Source organism: Triturus cristatus, chromosome 9 (genome assembly GCF_964204655.1).
Source record: "Triturus cristatus chromosome 9, aTriCri1.1, whole genome shotgun sequence".
Classification (NCBI taxonomy): domain Eukaryota; kingdom Metazoa; phylum Chordata; class Amphibia; order Caudata; family Salamandridae; genus Triturus; species Triturus cristatus.
The window spans coordinates 376,401,107-376,422,626 of NC_140592.1; the positions used below are offsets into that span (position 1 = coordinate 376,401,107).

Here is a 21,520-nt window from a genome sequence, read left to right on the forward strand (position 1 = left end):
GCTAGGCAGGTAAGTTGGAGGGCTCGGGATGTAGTTGCACCTCGGGTTCTCTTCTCCAGGGCGCAGGGTGGCTGAATACAGGGGTGTCTTATGAGGTCGGATTTCACCTTACCGGGCCACTCACGGTTTGGGGGGGGGGGGGAGAGTCTCCGTGCAGAGGCTGCAGACGACGTTGGGGAGTCCTGGAGGGGTCGAGCCACGGTGGACTCGGGCTCTGGAGCGCTGGGGGACCTTACTGGGACTGGTGGGACAAGATGATTTTTGGTGCAGGACCTCTGGAAACTGCAGACGGGCCGGTAGGGTTGGGGCCAAGTCAGTTGTTCTCTGCAGTCTCCTCTGCTGGGCTCTTTTGTCCTTTTTCTTCTTGGGTTGCGGGAATCTGCTTTCTTGGTTCAAGGCTGCCCCCTAAATACTGTATTTAGGGGGTGTTTTAGGGGGTCTCAAGGTCAGTAGCCAATGTGCTACTGATTTTAGGGTGACTACACCCTTGGTTTGCTCACCCCACGTGGGGGAGTGAGCACAATCCCTAATCCTGATTGGGGAGTGCCTGCGATCTGCAAGATGGCAGGCAGTGAAGAGAGGGCTTCACCTTACCTCCCCTTCCTGAGGGGTGGAGTTGACAGGTGGACACACCTTCTGGGCTGGCTAGTTTTTCCTGCCTGTCTTCCCACCGAAAAGGAGGGGAGAAAGGAAGGGGGCCTGCTCCTGATAGCAGGAGAGGCTGGGGGTTGCATTACAAAGGCTGCCAGGCCTTTGACGCTCCCCTGCCACAGATGGCTCTTCTTGGCCTGGGGGAGGTGTGAACACCTCCGCCCAGGAAAGGCTTTGTTTGTGGGCTCAGGGAGCGAAGACTCCCACCCTAGGGGTCCAGAAACATGTCAGTCTGTCAGAAAGCTTTATTTCGATAAAAAATTGTATCATAAAAGCATAAACATACAGACATAAAAGGTACAATTCATCGGAAGAGCGACATTTATAACAAATAGCAATGATTGTAGAAGCGCTCTCAATCTAATAACTTAGTGACTTATCTAAAAAGGTTACAATATCAAAAATTTAAAAATTTAAAATATAGTTAAAAGATCATTTCACGTGTGAGAAAAGACAGGAGAAAAACGTTGTACAGAATCATGTGGTGGAACAAGGGAGTTTACGTCTGATGATCCATGACCACCCCAGAAATTTGGCCACGGCACAGTCTAGCACTAGGCTGGTGTCTGATCGTAGTATGCGTAGTGCCACACGGTAGTTTAATATGCCCAGGAGACGGCAAGCAGGGCCTAGGCATCTTCTTCTAGGGTTTTTATACGCTGGGCATTCGAACATGATGTGGGCCGAGCCTTCCCCACGCAATTCAAACAAGTGTCCGGGGTCTGGTGGGGAGGCTTCCATTTGCTAGTAAACTCTCGAGTTGGGAGTGTCTCGAGTCTGAACTGTAGGTACAATGATCTATCCCTTGGTTTCTGCACAAATTCAAGATAGGGCTCAAAGCTAACAATCTGTTTATGAATGTAAAAGACTTCGGTTAGCCTGCCCATGTTAGGATTGCTGAGATCCTGATGGTCAATCCATGCCCAGTAAGCTCTTTTGAGGTCTGCCTTGCTCACGGGGGCTCCATGCTCCCAGGCTTCATTAAGACCGAGCTGGTTAAGAGACTTTTTGATGTTGCGGAGCCGGCTTACTTTGTGAGAGCCCAGAGAATTCATAATTTCTTTTAGGCCCTCGGTGTATTTAGCTAGCTCCGGAGTGCGCCAGAGGCGAACCCAGAATAACAAAGGGCGTAGCCTGGCCATATCCTTAATCGAGCGCCTGCCTAGATCGCTAAAGAGTGGTTTCAATGGAGTACCCCTTGGCAGAGAGACCAAATCTCTCAAAAATGTATTCTCGGACAAGGTAATTTCATCGAGATTATCGTATCCCCATAGTTCGGCTCCATACAGCGCCGAACCAACTGCTTTAGCCTGATAGATCACTAATGCGGGAGTGATTGGCTTGCTCTTCGAGGAGCGATGTTCTTTAGCAATGGCCCCCGTGGCTCGTTTGTGATTGAGCAGCATCTTGTTAATATGGGGTCTCCAGCTTAGGCTGTCAGAAATTCTAATTCCGAGATAGTCGAATATTTTGACATATTCTAAAGGGGCTCCATCGAACATAATGGCGACGCTGGGTGATCTGTACGATTTAAAAGAAAGAAGCTTGGTCTTTAGTGTATTAATGGTCAGACCTCTCAATGTGCAGAACAGATGGAATCTATCCAGAAGCTTCTGTAGCCCTGCTGGTGTCTTGGAAATCAGGAGGGTATCATCCGCAAAGAGGAGGGTGGGGACTCTTTCGCCCGCCAGGGCAGGGGCATCAGCTGGTATATCTTGCAAAAACTTCACCACTCCGTTCACAAATAGGGAAAAGAGGGTGGGTGCCAATACACAGCCCTGGCGGACTCCTCTGGGATGGTGGCAGGCTGGTGTGTACCAGTCAGGGAACCCACCAGAGGCTGGTCGTTTTTCAGGGAGCATCTCTTGATGCCTTCTGTGTGCATTTTTCATTAAATCCCACACTGGCATCAGTGTGAGTTTAATGTGCTGAGAAGTTTGATACCAACTTTCCCAATTCTCAGTGTAGCCAATATGGTGCTGTGCAGTTCATAATGACAAACTACCAGCACCATATACTCTTAATGGCAGCACTGCCCTTACAATGTCTAAGAATGGACTTGGACACTACGGGTACAAGGCTCATGCACCTGTACCCTCACCACTGCTATAAGGCACCCAGCTTGAGGGGTGACTGAACTATGCCAAGGGAGGGAGAAAAAAATATAAAGGTACAGGGCCTCTAAGGGTGGCACAATAAGTGCTGCAGCCCTTAGAGGTCTTCCCTGATCACAGTGCCCTGGGTACCTGTGGTTCCATTTACCAGGGGCTGACCTGTGGCCAGAGATGCTAATTGAGTTAGTTTTGGGGAAAGAACACAGGCCCTGGAAACCTGATTGGCAGGGACCCAGGGCACATCAAGTCAAAAGTGCATCAATAGTCTGGCAAAGAGTGGGGGGGTTACTGCAATAGAAACCCACTTACAACACTTTGAAACAAAAGAAATGTGCTGGGGCTCTCCTCAGGCGGCCACTGCAACTTGCACCATACATTGCCCCTGCAATGCTGCCAATAATAGTAACAACACAACTACTAACCATCACACTCCTACAAGTGTGACAGTTAGGACTATTCCAGGTGCCCGCAGCTATAAGAATGATTTGGGCGGCAGGTAATAGTAATTTTTAATGTATATTCAATTAATAGTTAACTTTTGTTGTGGTCATCTCTAAATTAGCCTGACAGCGCCACTGTGTGGCAGGCTGTCATAAGCACTGGTGTTGACCGTCAAGTGTCGGTGCCAGGCACCGGAAAACACCGGCTTAAATTAAGCACTGTCTCACTATCCCACAACACTACTCTATTCCACTCTGCAACACTCTACTCCACTCTGCATCACTCCACGCCCCTCTATGACACTCCAGTCTATGCCACTCCACTTTATGCCACACTTGGCTATTCCACTCTATGCCAGTTTACTTCTCTCTACACTACTCCATGACACTTCACGGCACTCCACTGTACTCACTCTGACACTTTACTCCACTCTGTGCTATGCCACTGTATGCCACTCCATTCTGCGATACTCCACTCGGATCCTACTCCACAACACTACTCCATTTCACTCTACAACATGCCACTGCACTCTATGCCACTCCACTCACTGCCTCTCCATTCTACACCTCTCCACTCCACTCGACGACACTCCACTGTACTCACTCTCTGACAAGTTACTCTACACCCTCCACTACACTTCACTTTTTAACACACTGGCACTTTATGCCACTCTACTCCACTTTATGCCTCTCTACTTCACTTTATGCCACTCCACGCTACTCTGTGCCACTTGACTTTATGCCACTTTGACACTCTAAACCACTGTAGGCCACTCTACACTGTACAACACGCCACTCTGTGCCATTTCACTCCACCCTATGCCACTTTACTCCACCCTGTGCCACTTTATTCCACTCTGCCATTTTACTCCACCCTGTGCCACTTTACTCCACCCTATGACATTTTTTCCCTTCCTATGACACTTTACTCCAGTCTGTGCCACTGCATGGCACTTTATTCCACTCTACGCAACTCTACGTCATTTTACTTCACTCTACGACACTGCGCTAATACTGACTCTACAACACTTTACTCCACTCTGTGCTAAGCCACTCTATGCCTCTCCACTTCATGTTACTCCACTGTGACACTGCACTCGGACACACTGCGCCCCGCCACTCTACGCCCTTCCATTCTGTGCCCTTCCAATCTGCCACACTCCGCTTCTACACACTACGCCACTTCACTCTAGGTTGCTCTACTCCACTCTGCGACATTCCAGTCTATGACATAATACGCCAGTTGATTCCACTCTATGCTACTCTACCCCACTCCATGGCACGCCACACTACAACACTCCACCCCTCTCTACGACACCCCACTACACTCTATGCCACTTCACTCTACGCTACTCTACTCCACTCTAGAATACTCCACTCTACGACATGCCTTTTTACTCTTGGTCTGCGCCACTCCATGACACTTTACTCCACTCTGTGCTAACCCACTCTACACCCTTCAGCTCTTCACCCCACTCTTACACGTTACTTCACTCTACGTCCTTCCATTCTTCACCATGCCACTCTGTGCCACTTCAACCTGCTCCACTCTACTCCTCGACACAGTACGACATTTGACTCTACAACATACTATGTCACTGTACTCCACTCCACTCTACACCACTCTAGTCCACTTTATGGCACTCTACTCTCCACGCCCCACTCCACTGCACACCCCTCAGCTGCATTCCACTCCGCTACACTCTACCAGACTCCATGACACTCTACTCCAATTTACAACACTCTACTCCACTTTATGCCTCAACACATTACTTCACTCCACTGTATGCCATAGCACTCCACTGTGCAACACTCTACTCCACTGTGCAACACTCTGCTCCACTGTGCAACACTCTACTACACGTTGCAGTACTCTGCTCCACTCTATGCCGCAGCACACTACTAACCTCTATACCCCTCTATTCTACAACACTCTGTGCCTCTCTATTCCACAACACCCTATGCCCCTCTACTCCACTCCCCTGTGTGCCCCTCCCCTGTGTGCCCCTCCCCTGTGTGCCCCTCCCCTGTGTGCCCCTCCCCTCTGCGCCCCTCCCCTCTGCGCCCCTCCCCTCTGCGCCCCTCCCCTCTGCGCCCCTCCCCTCTGCGCCCCTCCCCTCTGCGCCCCTCCCCACTGCGCCCCTCCCCTCTGCGCCCCTCCCCTCTGCGCCCCTCCCCTCTGCGCCCCTCCCCTCTGCGCCCCTCCCCTCTGCGCCCCTCCCCTCTGCGCCCCTCCCCTCTGCGCCCCTCCCCTCTGCGCCCCTCCCCTCTGCGCCCCTCCACTCAATGCCCCTCCACTCAATGCCCCTCCACTCTGCTCCAAAAACGTTTAGCCATGCGGAACAGCAGTCACGCTGGTTCACAACATGACTAGAACACATTGACAAAGCCAATAGCTCTTGCTTAGGCGAGACATATTGGCTTCACCAATGCTTGTTACCAGTACCATTGATTTCAACAATTCTAGAGCAGGTCAGTGTCCAACATGACTATAATCCTGATAGCACAAAAATGGCCACACCATCCATGGTTTTCACACCTACTACAATTTTCAGCTCAACAATATGTAAACATCCCACTACAAAAGGACAGTCTAACCAGGCTACAGGGGTGGTATTTTCACCTAATCCCAGCAGAGCTACAGTTGAGTGCATGGCTCCTTAAATGGCTACGGTACCAACAGTTGTGGTTACCCAAAACCACATTCTTAGAGACGAAAGGAGAGCTTCATTAGAAGATGTTATGTCCTTAAGTGGTACAGATAGCAATTATGGTACAAAGATACATTTCAAGACACCTTGCATCACAATACTGTCATAGTCCGATATCTTTCACATCTCACTAAATGTACACTATCATACTCTTCACTAAGAATACATTTGTCAGCTATTACAACTTGTGTGAGAGGAATGCACTCAGAACAAATCTTCTCTTATCTCTTTATTAAAAGATTTATGGAAGAAGCAAAGGGACTTAATCCTACAAGGACTGTACCTACCTTTCAGCAAAACCTTAATGTGTTGTTAGCCAGACTCATGAAAGCATTTTGCGAGCCCATGCTCAAGACCACACTGAAACACCTTACTTTAAAGACAGTCTTCTTAGTGTCCATTAGCGCATTAAGAAGAGTGAGTGAGTTACAGGCACTCACCGTGGAAGAACCCTTCATATCCATACACGAGGACAAGGTTGCAATGAGAGCCCACCTGTCATTCCTACTAAAGGTCATAACGCCTTTTCACATGAATCAAACTTTCACGATACCACCTTTTTTCTGACAGCTTCAAACTCAGCTGAGAGAGCCTTGCCCTCATTGGATGTCTGAAGGGCAGTTATGTATTACGTACAAGTGACCAGAGACATCAGAAAGGCTCATCATTTATTTATGGGACCCTCTACACTGGCCTTAGACTAGTAACAAAGAAAACTATCGCTGGATGGATTGTTCAAACTATTTAGATGTGTTATTCAATAGGCAATAAGTCCCTATGTGCCAAACCAAGGCTGCTTTCAACTAGGAAGAAAGTGTTTTCCATGGCATTTATGGCTAACATGTCAATGCAAGAGTTCTGCTGCTGGACAGCCACATGATCCTTGAAAGACACTATTGTATAGACATTTTGTCACGAAACGAGGTAGCAGTGGGTCAAAGAATACTTAAAAATTCTATTTTCTTCCACTTTCTCCTCTAACTTTCCACCACCTGGGGGAGGTAATACCAGTACTCAAACTGTGCAAAGCATGCCTATCTGCAAAAGAAACCAGTTACTTACCTGTCATTACGGTTTTGCAGATTGTAGCTTTTCTAAATTCACTTGCAACCCTCCCCTTTCGAGGAGGTCCGTGGAAGGAAGAGAGAAAAAGAAAAAAGGAATCTCATATGGTGGGCACGCACAAAAGTATTGTGGAATTATGGTTGACGTTTTACGAGAGCTACCTACACCCACGTTAATCCCCCATTAACTAACCAAGAACATTTTACAAGACAATTCCACTTCCAACCATTAGATTGCGGAGCTGTGCAAAGCATGCGAATTTTAGAAACGTTTCAATCGGCAAAACCATAATTACCAGTAAGTAACTGCTTTCATTTCAATTCAACCATTATTTTGTACCCCGTGCAATATTATATAATTCCTAGTGTAATTTTTTTTTTTATATTTTATTCATTATAATTAAAGGAGTGATTGAAAATGTTTTATCATTTTTTCCCAAAAGTAGTTTTATTGAAATTTTATTTGCACTGCAGTGATGAACATAAGGAGTCAAACATAGTTTGCATGTGGTAATTGAATGCGCATTTTCTATAGTGAAGCACATTTTTATCGTATTTGAGTTGTAATGGGGGAGAATAACCTCTGCACTCTGTAAGCCAGTATAAAATAAAGGAGGAAGGGATACATACTATAACATGAAGCTATTCAGATACAACATAAACTATGCGGATGATTGGGCGGTGATGGTGCTGAGCACCTATCATTGTAACATGGCCACTGTAAATAAATTGGTTTATTACGTTTCTTGTCATTGTACTGTATCTGTTAGAGAGTGATTAACCTGTTTTTGTTTAACAGGCAAGTTTGAAAACGGGAAAGCGCCCAAATGACTTGAAACCTCAGGAAGAAGAGCAGAAGGTAAAATCAGAATATGTGCGCCCTGTAGCCACCTAGCTGAAGATGTTGTGTTGTGTGAGTGCATAAGAAGAGAGTGAATTATAGAGTTGGTATAACTGGTTTGCTGTGCCTAACTGTGGATGAGATGCCTGACTTTGGAGCTTGACTGGAAGGACAAAAGCCTTGGACTTTCCAGGTGTCACCTAGAATTTTCTCGTGACAGGGAAAAGCTCCTTTGAAGTAAATGAAGTTCCCTGACTGATCTTCCTGCCAGCAGAACAAAACCACCTCCCCATATCCAAATGAATTGTAATTAGCCTCCACGAGCATCGGGCAGGGGAATGGCAACTTTCTAATTAAAAATACGATTTGACCATTGATTTGAGCTTTTGATAAAATTTAAGAATATTTGTTTAATCGCTTTTTTCTAATTTTCCCCTTCTCGGGGAAAGCAGATTTAAGAGAAGATCTATTAATTGTTATATTGCAACCCAGTGACCAGGCTTGCAATAACTGTTTTTGCATCACTGTTAAGTTTACAGTACCTACATACGCCTACTTGTAATCCAAGTTAACCATGGAGTCCTGCTCAGGTGGAAAAATCTGCCACCGCAACCTCCTTGCCCCAAAAACAACCTTCAAAATCAGTTTCCTTATTTATTTTCTCTCTCTCCCTGTCTCAGCTTCTTCCAGCCTCCTTCCCCCATCTGCACCCTCCCAAACTACTTGCCTATCATCCTTCTGTATCATTTATCTCCTTCCTCTTTCTTCCTCTCCCCCAGTCCCTGTGCTTTCCTATGCTCCTGGCGCAGCAAGTTGAGAGATAAGTAATACAACAGCACTCCACCCCCCACCCACCATCAAGCAGGAGAACTACATGGTTATTTCTTCTCCCCTGTGCAGTGCCATATTGAGAGCAAGTACTCCGTCTTGATTTCCCTCTCTAATATAGCTGCATAGGCACACAACATTCATTCATTTATTCACTGACTCGTGTGCTTAAAAATCCTTCTGTGCATTTCAGCAGGCACGCCTGCAATACTCTCATCCCTTGAGCTTAGGTCTCTCCTAACAGTCTGAGATCCTGAAATCCTGTTAAATATGCAGGCAGAGGTTTGCTACCTGCCTCTTTCCATGCAATTTTGGCCAGAGTCCATGCCATTTTTGCCCAAAGCTAGAGGAACTACTTTACATTAGCCATTTAAGTGGCATCCTAGTGTGAGGTCATACACTGTGCTAACGTAACCCAATGTTTGTGGTATGTGTAGCTGTAGATACATATGCTCTGCATACTCCTGCTATCTAGCGTTGGGATCGAAGTGCGCAACTTGTTTTTCTAAGTCTTTCGAGTCACTAGGTATGGTGACGCGCTGCTATGATTGGTAATGCACATGTGCATTGCCTCCATTGTTAGATTTCTTTTCTTACGCCATCTGGTTCCGACATTTATCCACTGCGATTCAGATCAACACCTCATGGGCTTCGTCATTGGGCGCTTTTGGTTTTTCCACTCCTGCTGGTGAAAAAAATCATCAATTGCAGTACGTTTCTCTTTGTCGTTGCGACCTTCGTCAGACTCAGCGACTGTGTTATACCCAATGGCCCTTCCGGGGCTTGTGTCCCTCCCAGGGCATCCACTCTGTCTTTCACATTGAGATTGAAGACTCCGTTATGAAAAGGTCTCCTTTCCTGTACTGTCCATTCTGTCATTCAAAATACCCCTGGACAGAACACCATCAAGCCTGCAACCTTAGTCCCTGAAGCATGACAAAGCCTCCTGCTCTGCTTGTGTCAACTTCTGCTCAAAGATCCTGCGGTACTGATGAGATTGCCGACTTGTTCGATGTACCATGTTGCAATAGGAGGAGGAGGACATCCTGACCTCTTCAGGAACCATGATGTAGAAGGGAAAACCTGAGCCAGGACCCTCAGATGAGCAGGCCACTTCAGCCCAAAGTTGAGCTCCCACTCAGAGTCTGAGACAGAGGAGCCACATGTTCAGAAGTTACATCCACACTGCAAGACGTTGACCTTGAGTACAACATCCCTCCCTCCACTTCACCCCAAAACCAAACACAAGTTGAGCACCCTCCTTGTAGAAGCACCACAACAGGCTAGTGGTCCGCTACCACTTTGTCCTCGTCCTTCTCCTCCTACTACTCCCTCACTTCATCACCACCACAAGGATTCCCTCCGCCTTATTCACCAGAGGGTTTACCACATTCTTCATATGGAGGTTGAAGCCCTCATGCCCCCTAGATACCTATGAATCTCTGTTTGATTCCAAGCCTCGGGACAACATGTGGGACGACTGTTAGGCTGACCTACCTGGGGCATAGACCCAGACCTCTACCCTGGCAAACCATCCCCTTCTGAAGATACTACCTCCTATCACAAGGTTATTCACAAGGCTGACACTTTCTACCAGATAGAATTGCACAAGGGCCAGGAAGATGTGGACTTCCTTGTCAAAAAGCTGTCCACCACTCACCGCAATGCCTTCCAGGCTGAAAGGCATGCTTAAAACTGCACGGAGTCCTTCAAACAAACTGTGAAGACCAAGGTAGTCATCCCATAGGTTGATTAAAGAAAAATATATATGTAAGCCTTCACCATCTGGCCCACCCTACATCTGGGGCCAAATCCCACCAGACTCTTTAGTGGTCCATAGAGCATGCAAACGCTTGAAGGCCCAGGGCATTGGTTATACTTCTCTGCCGGATAAAGTGAGCAGAAAGATTATTGTGGCTGGCAAGCAGGTCGCCGACAAATTTGCGACTAACTGAAGAATCGCCAACTCTATTGGACCGCTCTCCAGATATGATCAAGCCCACTGGGACGAGATGGAGGAGCTTCAAAAGCATTTCCCAGACCAGTATAAAAAACGTCCACAAGCTCATTTTATAAGGCAAGGTCATCTCAAACACCACTATTCGGTGTGCCCTAGATGCAGCTGATAGTGCAGCGTGGGGCATAAATTCAAGTGTACTTATTAGGTGCCATGCTTGGCTGCACGCTTCTTCAACAGTATCTCCCCAACCTGCCCTTTGATGGGGAGCACTTCTTCGGACTGCATGTTGTTCAAAAGCTGGAGGAAATTAAAAAGTACACTGATGCAGCCAAGGTTATGGGGGATCTCCAAATGCGTTCTCTCTGGGGTCTTTTCACAGGTCTCATTTCAGAGGGGGTGCAAAGGCTACGCCCTTTAGGTATCTGTCTCCTATCAGTCAGTAAAAAACTAACACATACACGGGGGCTACTCCAGGGAAGCCTATAGGGTTAAGAGGTAGTGGGGGTGTGGCTAAGGAAGCTGCCCTGTTAAACTGAATCACTCTCCTTTCCCCGATCACCCGTCTGGAAAACACTACATGGGTTTCTTTCACAGTGGGACGAAAACACCTCTGATTAGTGGGTCATCTCTATCATCAGGCAGTTTTACTGCCTGGAACTCACTGCAAATCCAACAAACATTCCTCCGCACAAGTACACTTTCTCTCCTGAACACCAGAGCCTCCTTCATGTGGAAATAGAGGCACTCATTCGTAAGGGGGCAGTAGAGCCTGTGCCGCCACACCAGCACGGCAAACGGGTGAATTCCCTCTACTTTCCTATTTCTCAGAAGGACAGGACAGTCCGGCCTATATTTGACATTAGACCCCTTAAAAAATACATCCTGTCAGAGCACTTCCACATGGTCCCGCTCCAGCATGCCATCCCTCTACTGTAGAGAGATGACTTCATGACCGCACTCTACTTGAAGAACAATGTATTTCCACATTCTAATACACCCTGCTGGTACCTGCGGTTCATGGTAAGTGGCCAGCATTTTCAATTCAGTGTGTTGCCCTTTGGTTTCATCATGGTCGCCAGGGTGTTCACAAAATGTCTTGCCGTGGTAGCCGCTCATCTCAGGAGTGGTGGCACCCACGTGTTCCCTTACTTGGACTACTGGCTGATCAAGAGCGCAAACAAACAACAATGCTTAAAAAAATACCCAAACTACCAGAGATCTCTTGCATGATCTATGGTTTACCGTCAACACAGTTAAGTCCCACCTTCAGCCCCTTCAGATACAGCTTTTCCTGGGAGCCGTTCTCAACTCAGTCAACAGGAAAGCACTCACCAGAAAAGCACTCACCAGCAAAGTGTGGATTTGAGCTTTTCAGTTGTTACTGCCTCTTTTTCAGCCAGATCACCCCTTAACGGTCAGGACGGTCCTACTCGGCATGATGGTCTCCTGTATTGCAATAGTTCACCATGCAAGATTACTAATGTGTCTGCCACAAGAGTGGATAGCAGCATAATGGTCACAAGCAGGGGTGCTACTGGCCTGAACTAGTGTTGGCTTGGGCTAGCCCCATCTCTCTCTGCAGTAGTAGAACAGCAACAATATCTTACAGTGTCTGCCCTATCTTGACCCAGTTCTGCAAGTGACCTTGACGGACGCTTCTCTCATTGGGGGAGTCGGGCGGGGGGACATATGGGGGAGGGCATCCTGACAGCTTGACCATTCAGGGCATGTTGGCACCTCCCAACTGGTTTTCTAAATTAATTACCTGGAGCTACTGGCCCTCCATTTGGCTCCCCGTGCCATCAGCCACCTACAACACAAATTAGTTGGTGCCCAAGTTTTAGCTCCAGGTTCCCACACCCACAATCCATGGGCAGTGCACTATGGATGAACTGGTCGGAGATATTTGCCTATGCTTTTCCTCCTCTCACTCGTGATCCAGAAGCTGCAGCAAACATCCCTCACTCTCATTCTGGTGGCTCCCATGTGGGCCAGACAACCCTGGGTTCGAGGCATATGAGCTGCAGATCACACACTAAGGATAAGATCGCCATCTGGTGTTGGGCTCGGATGATTGCAGGTTGTTGTTGTCTTCGGAAGAAGTCTTTGGTCACGAGATTGGTGACTCCTCCCCTGGACAACAGTGCGCATGGGCATCCACTCCATCCTCAGATTGTTTTTCGCCATGATGGGAAATGATGGAGTGTATAAGAAGTAAAGAGAAAGGATGTCCATGTGTAGTGTCTAATTAAGACAATGCTGGAACGGATACAGGTCCCGGGGAGGCGGGGAGGCGTGTGTGGCTCTGCAGCTCTACATGCCAAGAACAGATGCATACTGGTAAGTAGCATATTCCGTTCGAGGCATATGAGCTGCAGATCACACACTAAGGATAGACTATATAGCAGTGTCTCCCCTAGCGGTGGTCACCTGTATCAGTTACAGCAGTTTGGAATGGAGTTTTTAGGACAGCTTGGCCTACTGAAGCTTGTTGTTTGGATTGCATATCAACACAGTAATGCTTAGTGAAGGTGTGTGTAGTAGACCATGTGGCTGCTTTGCAAATGTCTTCTAAGGGGATGTTTCCTAAGAATGTCCATAGAAGCCCCTATTTTACGCGTGGAGTGCGCCCTAGGGGGAACGGTAAGAGTACGTTTAGCTTGTTGGTAACATATTTGGATACATTTGACTATCCATCTGGCGATACCCGATTTGGAAATAGGGTTGCCTTTATGTGGTGGAGCAAAAGCAACAAACAGTTGCTTGGTTTTCCGAAAAGGTTTGGTTCTATCGATGTAATACAGCAAGGCTCTCTTAACATCTAAGGTATGAAGTGCCCTCTCATCTACTGAGTCTGGATTAGGGAAGAAGACTGGCAGTTCGACTGACTGGTTTAGATGGAAAGGGGAAATGACTTTAGGGAGGAATTTTGGATTCGTCCTAAGAACCACTTTGTTCCGATGTAGTTGTAGGAAGGGTTCTTCGAGAGTTAAGGCTTGTATTTCGTTTACAATACTAAAGGCCGAGGACGGGGCAACAACAACAACACCCGTACCTCTACAGCCACCAAACAGTGACTTGCCACCACTCCCCCCAGCCCATTCCACTCCGGTCGGGGGAAGACTTCAACAGTTCCTACCTGTCTGGAATACCATCACTACAGACAGGTGGGTAAGACCAATTATCCAATCTGGCTACTGGCTCGAACTCATAAACCCACCCCCAAACATACCACCCAGGCACCGTCCCATGACGTCTCACCACCTCACGCTCCTCAAACAAGAAATACAGTCTTTGCTTCAAAAACACGCAATAGAACCTGTTCCACTACAACATCAGGGCACAGGAGTATATTCCCTATACTTCCTCATTCCCAAAAAGGACACAACCTTAAGACCCATACTGGACCTCAGACTACTAAACCAGTACATACAATCGGATCATTTCCACATGATCACTCTCCAACAGGTCCTTCCATTACTTCAACAAGGAGACTTCCTTGCCACATTAGACCTCAAGGACGCATATTTTCACATCCCTATGCATCCCGCTCACAGGAAGTATCTACGATTCGTGGTAGACGGTCAGCACTATCAGTTTACAGTTCTCCCATTCGGAGTAACAACTGCACCCAGGGTATTCACCAAATGCTTGGCAGTTGTGGCAGCATATCTCAGGAGACAAGAAATCCATGTCTTCCCCTATCTGGACGATTGGCTCATAAAAGCCAATACTCTAGACAAATGCGTTCTCCACACTCACCACACTATTCACACCCTACACAACCTGGGATTTACCATCAACTATCCCAAATCTCAACTACACCCCTCCCAAGTACAACAATACCTGGGAGCCACCATAGACACATCCAAAGCCGTAGCTTATCCCAGCACAGCCAGGATAGCCAACATACAAAGTCTCATCAAAAAATTTCAACCACAACACTCTCTCCCCGCAAGAGTGTTCATGCAACTTTTAGGCATGATGGCGTCATGCATCTCCATAGTACCATACGCACGCCTTCAAATGCGTCCCTTACAGGAATGTCTAGCACAACAGTGGAACCAGGCCCACGGACAACCGATCTGGTGTTGGTGGACAGCCGCTCACTTCGCTCGCTGAAGTGGTGGAACACCATCAACCTGTCCAAAGGGCGGCCGTTCTTGAAGCCTCTTCCACAAGTTGTGCTGACCACCGACGCATCTCTCACGGGGTGGGGAGCCCACCTCCTTCAACACACCACTCAGGGAAGGTGGACCACTCAACAAAAACAGCTCCACATCAATCACTTAGAACTTCTAGCGGTGTTCCTAGCACTGAAATCCTTCCAAGTGCATCTACAAAACAAGACTGTCCTCATCCGCACGGACAACATGACCACAATGTATTACATACAGAAACAAGGAGGGACACATTCTCTACAACTGTCCCAACTGGCGCAACAAATTTGGAGATGGGCAATTCCCCCAAAAATCTACCTGCTAGCAGAACACCTCCCAGGGGTTCAGAACCAGGTGGCCGACCTCTTAAGTCGCCACACACAGCAGATGCACGAATGGGAACTACACCCCAAAGTCTTACTCCCATTCTTCCAAAAGTGGGGACAACCAGACATAGACCTGTTCGCCACACAAGAAAACACAAAATGCCCAACCTTCGCCGCCAGGTTCCCACACCCACGGTCAAAGGGCAATGCAATATGGATGAACTGGTCAGGCAGATTTGCGTACGCTTTTCCGCCTCTCCCACTCATTCCATTTGTGGTACGCAAACTGAAACAGTCGCTGACACTCATCCTAGTGGCTCTCACTTGGGCACGTCAACCCTGGTTCACCACACTTTTGGAACTATCGCTAGTTCCACATCAAAAACTGCATCTCTCCCCGGATCTTTTAACCCAGAACCATGGAGAAATCAGACACCCAGATCCTCAAACACTGAACTTGGCAATCTGGCTCCTGAAGTCTTAGAGTTCGGGTACCTTATTCTTCCTCCAGATTGTATGAATATCATTAAAGAAGCCAGGAGACCTACTACTAGAGCATGCTATGCTGCAAAATGGAAACGATTTGCCATCTACTGCGCTAACAATGACATACAACCACTGGATGCTTCCATCCAAAACATCATTTGCTATTTATTACACTTGCAAAGATGCAATTTAGCGTATTCCTCTATACGTCTACATCTAGCGGCATTAGCAGCCTATTTGCAAAATAGACAACACCTGTCCCTCTTTAAGGTACCAGCCATTAAAGCATTTATGGAGGGTCTTAAAAGAATTATTCCTCCAAGGTTACCACCTTCTCCGGTGTGGAACCTTAATATTGTTCTAACAAGGCTCATGGGTCCCCCATTTGAACCAATGCACAAATGCGAACTGCAGTTCCTAACATGGAAAGTGGCTTTCCTCATCGCAATCACATCACTGCGAAGAGTAAGCGAAATACAAGCCTTAACTCTCGAAGAACCCTTCCTACAACTACATCGGAACAAAGTGGTTCTTAGGACGAATCCAAAATTCCTCCCTAAAGTCATTTCCCCTTTCCATCTAAACCAGTCAGTCGAACTGCCAGTCTTCTTCCCTAATCCAGACTCAGTAGCTGAGAGGGCACTTCATACCTTAGATGTTAAGAGAGCCTTGCTGTATTACATCGATAGAACCAAACCTTTTCGGAAAACCAAGCAACTGTTTGTTGCTTTTGCTCCACCACATAAAGGCAACCCTATTTCCAAATCGGGTATCGCCAGATGTGATAGTCAAATGTATCCAAATATGTTACCAAAAAGCTAAACGTACTCTTACCGTTCCCCCCTAGGGCGCACTCCACGCGTAAAATAGGGGCTTCTATGGCATTCTTAGGAAACATCCCCTTAGAAGACATTTGCAAAGCAGCCACATGGTCTACTACACACACCTTCACTAAGCATTACTGTTTTGATGTGCAATCCAAACAACAAGCTTCAGTAGGCCAAGCTGTCCTAAAAACTCTATTCCAAACTGCTGCAACTGATACAGGTGACCACCGCTAGGGGAGACACTGCTATATAGTCTATCCTTAGTGTGTGATCTGCAGCTCATATGCCTCGAACGGAATATGCTACTTACCAGTATGCATCTGTTCTTGGCATGTAGAGCTGCAGAGCCACACACGCCCACCCGCCTCCCCGGGACCTGTATCCGTTCCAGCATTGTCTTAATTAGACACTACACATGGACATGCTTTCTCTTTACTTCTTATACACTCCATCATTTCCCATCATGGCGAAAAACAATCTGAGGATGGAGTGGATGCCCATGCGCACTGTTGTCCAGGGGAGGAGTCACCAATCTCGTGACCAAAGACTTCTTCCGAAGACAACAACAACCTGCAATCATCCGAGCCCAACACCAGATGGCGATCTTATCCTTAGTGTGTGGCTCTGCAGCTCTACATGCCAAGAACAGATGCATACTAGTAAGTAGCATATTCCTTCACCACCATTCTCAACCTGTCCCTAGCCCCCACGAGAAGCTGCCCAACTGGGCAGACCTTCTGACCTAGAATCAAGTCACCAATAGGTAGGGACCCAAATGCCAGACGGCTCAACCTTGTGATTTTGCTCCTTAAGTCTTAGAGTTTGGTTACCTAAGTCTGCTTCCTGAATGTATCTCCATCCTTAAGGAGTCCAGCAGACCCACCATGCATGCCTCCTATGCGGGCAAATGGAAAAGATTTGTTCTTTATTGCCTTCCCAAACACATTGACCCATTGAAACTAGTGGTCTAAGACATTGTCTGTTACCTGCTTCTCCTGCAGACATCAGGCCTTGTCTATATATTGATCTGTCCACACTTAGCTGGAGTTGACACTTATCTTTCAAATAGGGAACATTCTTCCTTGTTATGATTCCTAGTTATCAAAGCTTTTACTGAGGGTATTAAATGGGTTCTTTCACCAAGACTGCCCCCAAACTGTCTGGAACCATAACTTTGTCCTTAGTCGACTCATGGGCCCTTAATTTGAGCCCTTTAACTCATGGTCCCTACAATTTCTCTCTTGGAAGGTGGTCTTGCTAGTTGCCATAACATCTCTCAGGCAAGGGACTGAGCTTCAAGCTATTACCCGTCAGGAACCCTTCTTGCAGGTGCACAATGTTAGAGTTGTCATTAGGACTAATCCAGAGTTTCTGTGTAAGATGGTAACTTCCTTCCAACTAAACTATTGAACTCCCTCTGTTCTTCCCACACCCTGACTCCGAGGCAGAGAGGGCTCTTCACACACTAGATGCCAAAAGAGCCCTTATGTACTGCATCTATAGGACAAAGCCTTTTCGAAAGACTCAATTCTTTGTCTCATTTACTACACCAAACAAAGGTCATGATCTCTATAACGGACAAAGCCAGGTGGCTGGTCAAATGCATTCTGACTTAATGCCACGAGGCAATTGCCTGCCCCACCCTGGTCCCACTCTACCTGGAAAAACGCGGTCCCAATGGCTTTCATTGGTAACATTCCCTTAGCTGACATATGAAAAGCAGCTACTTAGTCCAGTCCACACACATTCGCTTATCACTAATGTGTGAATGTATTAGCACGCCAACAAGCTAACGTTGGCCAAGCTGTAACTACCTTCGGCTAGCCACCACCTACTAGAGGACTGCTTTACAGTCTGTGCAGAGCATGTGTATCTACAGCTACACATGCCACAAACGGAAAATGTTACTAACCCAGTAAGCATCTGATTGTGGCATGTAGTGCTGTAGATTCATGTGCCCACCCTCCTTCCAGGAAGCCTCAGGTTGTTGTATATGCTGTTCTATCTTGTTCTTTTGCATGGTTATCTTCTTTTGGTTTTCTAGGCTCAATTTTCATCCCCACCTTCCATGTGGGAAAACTATCTAACAGTGGAGCTGATCCCTTGCGCTTTACCAGTCATAGGAGAAGTCACTATACCTTGTGACTCGAAAGACATCAACATAGAAAAACAAATTGCACACGGTCAAGTCTAACACTAGATGACAGAATGGTGCAGAGCTTGTGAATCTACAGCACTACATGTCACAAGCAAGTGCTTACCGGATAAGTGACGTTTTCCTTACTAGGCACTAGGGAGCGCAATGGCAAGGTTTTCAGATTCCTGGGTAGCACCATTCACAGCTCCTACCTAAAAGTTAGAGCACTTAGGGAAATTAATGCAACTGTGTCAGTCAGCATTGGCTTGAAATCCCACCATCTCTCTTGAGTTCTCTGAAGGTAAACCTATTTAATGAGTGAGAGGAAACTGGTTTTGTCTAGCTACAGAGGCTGCCAAAGATGTCAATAGGTGTCTGTCTCTGACTCTTCTGTGACCAAGTACCTCTGTAACAGACTTCCTCAAATTTGTAATCCCTCAACAGGCTCCGTTATAGAGACGCACATATAGATAGACGCACACACTAGTTCCTTGTCTCTCTATTTCCAACAACTTACCAACACTCTTTCAATATGCAATTATTGGCTACCATTGGAAACCCATCTGCACCATCCACCTAGTAGCAGTCACTCTACACTTTCCAAATGCAGACCATTCTAGTGAGCCCATACCAGCCTCCTCTATACTAAATGCAGCTTTGAACCATTCATATATTGCTAGCTTAAACATACCATGTCATCATGGGCATAACATCCGCAGTGCTGTTATGAATACAATGATCTCTACAGTAGCAACTAACCACCAAGTTCATTGAAAAGCATCAGTCCTTTGTCAAACCCATCCATGCACATAAACCACTGCAAAGATTTTTCGAACGATCATTATTTTGATTTCACACCCCACTCTTCTTAACTGTACATTAAACACGTCTCTCCTAATCCTATGCACCTGATTTTTTTTTTTAAACAGATTTTATTTGTCAGAGTGATACATACAATGCAGAGCTCTGAGTCCCAGAGAGAACTGCCACATATAAGATACAAAAGTTGGACTTTGTGACAATTTTACACATTTATGTAAAGGAAAATATAAAAGGCAATACAAATAAAATCAATCCCTGCAAAACAACCAACATATCCCCCTCTCTCCCCACCGCGCGCCGTCTCCTTATTCCGGAACCGTATATCACTGACCCAAACTGCCATTAATCTACACTAGGACTCAATGACCACAATACTGTCTCCCGCCGAGCACCCGCAAGCAACTTAAGAGAAAATCATAAGGTACGTGAAAGGCCAACAGGCTACCCCGGGTCAAGGCCCCGGCCCCCCTGCGGCGGCTCTAGCTCCAGACCCGAATAATCTGCCCAGCGCTTCCAGATTTTATAATGTTTACGGGGGCACCCTCTAGCTTCAAAAATGGGAACTTCAAGACCCATACAGAAGTCCAGCCCATTTTTCCAAGTCGATACGGAAGGGGCAACCACCGCCTTCCAGGCTCTAGCTATGTCCCTCTTCGCTAAAGTAAAACCAAGGAGCATGAGATGTCTCGTATACATATTGCTCCTTATCCCTTCCATCACATGAAGGAGGACAAGCTTTGGTGAACTAGGAAACTCCCAACCCAATACTTCAGAGAGACGAGCCAAAACCCCCCCTCAAGAATCGTGCTAGCGCTATGCAGTGCCATGTAGTGTGCACCAGGGTCCCCTCCTCGTGCCCACAATGGAGACACACCGGGGAAGCCACCAGGCCCGCTCTCCAGAGCCTTACCCTGGTAAAGTAAACCCGATGGAGATATTTGAACTGAATCAACTGCTGGCTCATTGCAATGGCCACCCCTCGCGGGGAAGCCAAGGCTTCCGTCCAGTCCACTTCCTCCATCTGACCCACATCTCCATCCCAGGCCTCCCTCAAATGCTGCAAGGAGGGGAAAAGTGCGTGACCAGAGATTGATACATTTTAGAGATCTTATGGTCTAGAAGGTCCCCCATAAATATCTTAGCCTCTTTTGGGCTGAACTCCGGCAGCGAGTCCAGGCCCTCCAAGCTGGGGGAAATAGCATGCCTAAATTGCAAATACTTAAAGAATTGTGTCTTTCCTATGCACCTGATTGATGGAAATCCCAGACCTGTACAATCGCAGTCCAGATTTAGAAAGCTGTATGGTGCTCAGCTAATGGTACAATGTGTTATGCAGGTATAATTAATATATCAGACATGCTGGAACCCATACAGAAAGTATGCAAAAGATTGTTACATAGTCACACATGACAAATACCATTTCACAAAAGTTACACCCAAACTATACATACAAACAGGAAGATGATTTGATTGTTTTATGGATGGAGGAATGAATGGGCATAATCTACCTAAAGACATCTTTTCATTCACATTTCAGCACTACCACAGATACTTATTCCCACAGACAAAATGACATTCAGACACAAAGAATGTCATTTTGAGTGTTTAAACAGGCATAGCACTGTACGTGTAGGTACCACCGCATGCATATACACTCCTATCACATATACACTATATACCAAGGAAACGATGTACACACCACGCACAGTCGCATAGAGCACACCTATAGAGGCAGACAACACATCTATAAATGCAGATAGCACGCACATAGTTGGAGAAGACCTATATAGGTACACTAAAAGTGGAATGCGTTTGCTAATTGACAGCCTTGTGGAAGGAATGGTTGGCTCTGTTGTGGTCTTCCTGAGGTACTAGACAGATGTGTCTGTTAAGAAATGAATCCTATTTGAAAGCGGGTTTGATCGGGATGTAAAACAAGCATTGGCAAAGCCAGTAGATCGCACCTTTTTTACCTATTTGGTTTGCCAGTGCCTTTTCCTGATGCTGTCCAGCAACCTCAAAAATCAAATTGCTGTACAGCATCGGCTATAAAAACAAAATAAAGAAAAAAGGTCTATGATGCTGCTGCTGTTGCTGGAAGTTGTGGGCATATGTAGTGTTTTAAGTGCGTGCATGCGTCACCAAACATGCAT

At 46.8% G+C, this 21,520-nt stretch overlaps 1 protein-coding gene across 1 annotated transcript in view; it reads left to right on the top strand.

Annotated features, from left to right (window-relative positions):
• LOC146797983 (transmembrane protein 87B-like) overlaps positions 1-21,520 on the top strand; it is a 416,123-nt gene that overhangs the window by 87,027 nt on the left and 307,576 nt on the right. Inside the window, exon 5 of the mRNA XM_085625212.1 lies at positions 7,780-7,839. Within this exon, the coding sequence (XP_085481338.1) occupies positions 7,780-7,839 (60 nt within the window). The remainder of the gene's footprint in view (positions 1-7,779; positions 7,840-21,520) is intronic.